Source organism: Antrostomus carolinensis, unplaced genomic scaffold, assembly GCF_000700745.2.
Source record: "Antrostomus carolinensis isolate BGI_N321 unplaced genomic scaffold, ASM70074v2 scaffold8776, whole genome shotgun sequence".
NCBI classification, from domain to species: domain Eukaryota; kingdom Metazoa; phylum Chordata; class Aves; order Caprimulgiformes; family Caprimulgidae; genus Antrostomus; species Antrostomus carolinensis.
The window spans coordinates 130749-137217 of NW_010321152.1; the positions used below are offsets into that span (position 1 = coordinate 130749).

Consider the following 6469-nt stretch of genomic DNA (forward strand, 5'->3'; position numbering starts at 1 on the left):
GTACTTCAGAGAAACAGTAATGGAAACTGTAACTGCATGGGACACCTGAGTTGTTGCTAAGAATTATGCACTGCCTGAGTGCCATATGAGCTTTAAAATAAGGCTTTTATTTGATGAATTGATATCATCCTATTGAACAGCACTTAAGCTTTTTTTTTAGCAACAAGTAATTTCTCTAAACAAAGTTTTATTGTTCTCTTAATTTGTAGGACAAAAGAAAACTGCAAGAAGAAATTACACAGAAACGTCTAAAAGTGGAAGAGGAAAAAATGAAACACCAACACTTAAAGGTAAGTAAAGTGTGGGATTTATGTAACTAAAGGTAGTCTCAAGTTGTCCAGCATGAATAAACGTTTTGGATTTTGGAATGCAAATCTTCATGCATTTAAGTTGTGCTTTTACTGTCAAATTTTTGCAGCTTTTTGGAGTTTTGCCAGGACTCCATTTGACTTTAATAAGCATCACTCTTTGAAAAAAATTACACTCAGGAGCTAATGTTATTTGATCACTTTCATGTCATAAAATGAGATCATAACCAGGAATAACTCACAGCTGAAAATTAAGCCTCATATTTCAGACTGGGTGTGTTCACCCCTTAATTCCACTACAGCAACCTTACTTGCTACAGGGTACAGCACAATCATGAGGTCTAATTGCTCTGTTTTCTAGAAAAAAAACCCAGCCTATTTTTATTTGGCTATAGCATTTTGACAGCTTGTTTAATGACTGTTTTGCAAAATAATGCTGTTTCTTTGTATATTTAAACAAAAAAAAAAAACAAAATAAACAAAAAAACACAACACATAAATGCTGCAAATATTATCCTGAAATATGGCCTGTCAAACTCAGGATTATAAAGTCCAAATTACTAAGAAACCAAAAGATTCACCTCTGTAGACACTTGAAATTGCAGCAATTTCTACCCAACACCACCATTCTTTAAATGTCTATTGCAATTTGGCAACACATGTCATTTAGGCAGATGAGGCAAAATCTAAGCTTCTAAAAATATGCAAGACTTGGTATTTTACATGCCCTTTTAATTATGTAAGTGGATAAACAGTTTCAAGAAAGATATGTTTAATGCAATACCAGAAGTGTGGTGTGTCTCCGTGAGCAAATGTGGGAGAAACATATTTAAAACAGACTCTTCTTCAAAATAGACACCTGATCCTGGGTTTCATCTACCCTTTTTTGTGTCAAGCCAAAAAATTGAGAAATTATAATAAACTAGTTCACTGGGCTAGGCATGCCAATGCAAAGTCACCCATGCATAGGTTTTATCAGAAGATAGTGACCACAGACAGGCTTGACCGATTGTGCAGTGTCTTGCCTAAAAGAGAAGGGAATCTCTTTTCCAAGTCCCGTAACTAACAAGCAGCAAACATGTGACCATCTTCCTCCATCTTAATACATGGTTACATGGAGTACTGCAATTTATGTTTCAAGTTTCCCTGCCTATAAATTCAGAATTACTCTTTCGCCCTTCTTTTAGGAAGGATAAACTGATCTGTTCTAGACAAGCTAATCCTCACTACTGCTATGTGCAGAGTGTCCTAGGGCAGTTTCCTTCGAGATTTAATGCATGTCTTCAGCTAACATTAATAGGTACAACAGAGTTAAAAAGAAAACAAAAAGCCACCTTGCACTTACTCTGAAGATCTTTTATGGAATTTTACAGAGGATAAAACACTCCTGGAAAAGTGTTACTGAAATGTTCTTCCTTTTAAAGAGGACAGAGGATGTGATATTTTTGCCTGTTCTGTGAAAAATCATACAGAGATCAGACAGAAAAGTTTTTAAATTAAAATCAGTCCTATTGCATATGAAGTGAATCAAGGATCTGTAGAGGAAATTATTCACTTGGTAAAGAGGAATCAAGCGTATATTGGGGTTTGGAGCACCCACAATGGAGACTACTTTTTCCAACCAAGTACTAAGACAGGCACCTAATACCAGGTGCAGCATTGCTATATGAACATCCTCTGCTTGATGCCCTAGACGCCTTGTCCTTTAACAAACATTAAAGCTTCAGACCAATTCAGGTATTTCATGGAGTCAAACAACACAAAAACTTAGTGCAGAAATAACTTTAAAACAGATTTAGACTTCTAAAACGTTTAGGCACTTCAGTAAGTTTTATTGAGGGCTCATTTCCCTAGCAAGTCAGGCTGATTTCGCACATTTATACTCCTACCAGTTGTGCAAGGTGAAATCTAGAGCTCCATGACCTATTCAGCATAACTTGCACCTGTCCATCAGGAAACTATTGCAGATTAGTAAATCTCACTGTCATAAATGTTCCTGTTAGCTGGATATCACTATCCTGTTCTTCATTTTGTCCTTCACTCCTATTTATAACCCTCAGCAACAGGTTTATTAAAAGGTTGGGTTTTTTTGTGGGGTTTTTTAGGGTTTTTTTTCCTTTTTGTTTTTAATTTCCTTTTTGTAAATAGGAATCACTGCTCCAGATTCCCAATGACTTTGCTGTCCCCAAACTAACGTCTTATTAGAAAGAGACAGATGAGGCATCATAACAGGTCTTAGTTATGATAAGTTCCAGTAGAACTATACTAGAGAATGAATAATTATTCCCTACATGTGCACTTCTATCTCATGAAGTAGCAGACATGCAAGCAAATACAGACACCTGTGTGGATAGGCCTTCATGGAACTCCATGGGCTAACGGGGGCTGTTAGTGAGGGTACAAGGGAAATTTCACCCTCAAGTAATTCCAGACACACCAGCAACTAACTCTTCCTCCTACCTAAAATCCTTCTCAGCAAGGCAAAAAGAGAAACAACCAGAGAGAGTTGCTTGGAAAGCACAGTCAGCACTGATTTGCATGTACTTTCCTAGAGCTTTTCTAGTTCAGCTTATTAAGTTTTTGGCATCTGACACGCCTGAACTCCATTAGCACTACCTTATAGGTGCTGGTCACACACCTCCTTGTTCTAGGAGTTAATAGTGTTGAACTACATCTTCTGTGAAAATTGCAAAATTAATTAATGCCTCCTCCAACATGCCATAAGGTGAACTGCCATACCACTGGGAGAGCAAGACTCACAAACTCAAAACACATGTGCCTTCCATCAAAGGATGACTTTTCAGTGTTAGTCTAGCCTTGTTGAGGATTATAGTAGAGTTATACTTGGAGCATGCATAGGACACTATTCACAGAATTTGCAGAATACTGTCACAGCACTCTTGATGTGACCACGAACTACAAGAAAAAATGATTGCTTTCCAGCGCTCTGGCCATTCCCAGGGTCTTATTGCATCACAATGTATAAGTATCCCTTTCCCTTAATGTACCAAGCTTAATGCAAAACAAAAGTGCTTTCATATAAGTGCTATAACACATGCACAACCTAGTACTGAGCTTTACAGTAGAAGGAAATGCTAGACAGCAGAAAGAACCCAACAGTCCCAAAGCAGCTGATCCTGCACTGGCTTGTGCTGATGCCTCAGTGGAGCAGCCTTGAAACCGTCTGTTGTTCAAAGGCTGCTTCTAAACTATGCAGTGTGTCATTCTTTCAAAAGTGGCTAATTAAATTAAAAAGATTACATGGCATTTAGTTGGAAGCAGCAGCAAACTATTGTAGGAAAAGGCAAAAATAACACTATTGTGTTAGCCTATATTTAAGGAGTTTTGTTTTCTTGGGCCTAACCTTCTATGTACAAGAAGCTTTTGTTGATTTCTGTGGGTGTTATTGGTTTCTGAGATCTGCAGTGCCAGCCCCACTGTAATTCTCACAAGAAATTATAGATTCATTTTTTGAGACAGCAATGCTAAATTAATTCAGTTCCAGTCAGGATTAAAATCTCACTTTTTTTAGGAGTCCTACTTATCATTAAAATCTAAATAGCTGGATTGAAAGGGAATTAATAACTGTGATCCCTCCAACCTGAGAAAACATTGTTTTGTTGTGCCAACACCAGACTACCTGTATCTACTGGATCAGGTAAAACCATTTATTAAAACCTGCATTTATTTCATTTGAACCCAAGACACAAACGCCAGGAAGTGCTGCCAAGTGACCCTACAGCCAGAGTTAAGGCTCAGGACATCAGTCTTGGACAGCCCTTGTTTCCCACAGAATTCCTAGGATCCAATGTTCAGAGAGATAATATTGTCCCACAGGGCTAAGGCAACTGTGAGCAAGCCTGTTTTAGCCATGGTTTCTATCACATCAAGTATGCCACACATCATCAAGTTGAAAATTGCATTTAACTGCAATCATGTCCTACATGCATCTTCCTCCATCAGCTGGGCATCAGTAATAACCTCATGTAAACAGAAAAGTGTAGGAAGCAACAGTTTAAGTGACTCAACACACAGGATGCAGGCAGGGATTCCAAGAGCCGCTGCAAGCACCACTGAAGTTATTGCAGCTTTCTCACCAGTGCTGGGCGCAGCTCTGCCTCAAAGCAGCAGTAGTCAAAATCCAATTTAATCTTCATCTATGTCCTACAATTAACAAAACTATATAAGGAGAAAAAGCCCTAAAAAACCTAACATGAAAATCAGACAGCTCAAGGAATCTAAATTACAAATGGAAAATTCATGGTTAATTAAAAACCTTATAGGCATGGGGTTTTTTTTTTTCTCCCCTGCTGAAAGAGTTTTTCTAAGGAGCCCTGGCTCCCACTTCTTCCCCAAGGCCACAACTGTACTTATATTCCCGAGTTAGACTGAAGAGAGTAAAAAGAGTGCAAGAAGCGGCACATGGTTTACAACTTCTAGCCTGCAAATATGAACTCATTTCCATTAGTTTTTTGGGTTTTTTTTTTTACACCAGGAATATTTTAGAGAGCTCTGATGACTTTCAGATGCCACCTTTCATATTGTAAAGCAACTGTAGAAAGTGATTAGTGCATACAGCCATATTTTTCAAAATTTTAAAAACACAGCCAAGAGATCCACTCAACTTAGGTATGCAATACACCCATTTATAAGCCACTACTTTACAGAAAAAACCCCACAGGCACTAAACAGGTAAGCCCTGGATTGCTCCTACAGCAGCAATTCTAGATATTTAACAGGTCTGCTGAAACACTAACCAGACATCAGCAACCCATGCTCTACCTTTCCAGTTCCATTCTTAGCCCACACATCCTATCAGATGAAAATGTGAGTTCACTACCATAATTACCCAAGTTCTTTGTAAACTCCAGAGACAGCATGGCATCACTAACTCCCTAGAGATCTCTTCCCCCTACACAACCTTACTTACAGAAACTTTTCACCTTTTATACCCCCTCCCAGAATTTATGCAATGCTATGACCCACTGTAGCTCTTCTGACTGGGGCCTTTTGCAGGAGTCTGTAATACATATGCTTTGATACAACTGTTTTGCTTTATTGAGGACAAACACACCACAGGATCTACTTAAAAATATTAATCTGTTACAGGACATCCTCTATGTGTTTGTTGGGTGAAATAATAAAACAGGACATTTTTCTTAATGAGTTTCTTTTTAAGTCAATCTCAAAACACAAAATGTTTTTAGCATTTCTCTTTCAGTGGCACTCACTGCTGTCAGATTGCCTCATGCTAGGTACAGCACAAATGTGGGTCACACCCACCTATGGCATCAAAACATATACAGTAAATGACTGAATAGCCTAAATTAGGAAGTATGCTTACTTGTTTGTATTTTTCCCCAACAGAAAAAGGCCTTAAGAGAAAAATGGCTCTTGGATGGCCTTAGTTCTCTCACTCCAAAAGAACAAGAAGAAATGCAAAAGCAGAATCAGGAGGACCAACAACGGACTCGTGAGCTGGAACAAGACATTTTCAGGTAGCATGGTACCCTTGCCCTCTGTCTGCCTTAAAATGGTCCCTTTTTAAAAGTCTGACCTTATTTTCTAAAAGATTAAAATATCAGCAAGGGCTAAACATATGCAGTTTGATACACAGAATAAAGCAATCTTAGTTATATTTTCTGGTCAGCTAGAATTAGAGAGTACACAATGCAAGCCTCCATACTGTGAATTGTATCAAACTGTACAATAAACAACTTGCAGAGTATTTTTTTTCTCTAATTCCAGGCATCCCTTTCATACTATACTCAATAAATGGAAGCCACAATATATGGGTTGTGCTCTAAGATCGCAATTGTTGAATCAGAATTTCAGAAAAAACAGTAAATAGTTTTAAAAGTTCTTCAGTTTCACTAGGTCTTGCACAGCCTTTGGTACCTGACTTCTACCATAACACAGCGCTTCAGAGCAGTACAAGCTGCCTAGCCCCATCAGCATCACTTGCCTTATTTTCACTTATCTTCCATGCTGCTTTGTCTCAATTTATTCCCAGAAGCCTGTTGTAGCAAAGGCCTTTTTCTACAGTTTATTAGAGCTTTCCTATAAATCTCATTGCTTAAGTGCTTCCCTACCATATAGAGCTAACCTCAAACTCCATAGAGTCTCACATACAACTCCTTTATTTACTATGGACATTATTC

General features: G+C 38.2%; 1 protein-coding gene across 1 annotated transcript in view; it reads left to right on the top strand.

The window, feature by feature from the left end:
- Positions 1–5806, top strand: part of LOC104526382 (palmdelphin-like) — a gene marked incomplete at its 3' end in the record, with an annotated part of 11729 nt that extends 5923 nt beyond the window's left edge. The window contains exons 2-3 of the mRNA XM_010169818.1: positions 210–290; positions 5676–5806. Of these exons, the coding sequence (XP_010168120.1) occupies positions 210–290; positions 5676–5806 (212 nt within the window). The remainder of the gene's footprint in view (positions 1–209; positions 291–5675) is intronic.
- Between the last annotated feature and the right edge of the window lie 663 nt (positions 5807–6469).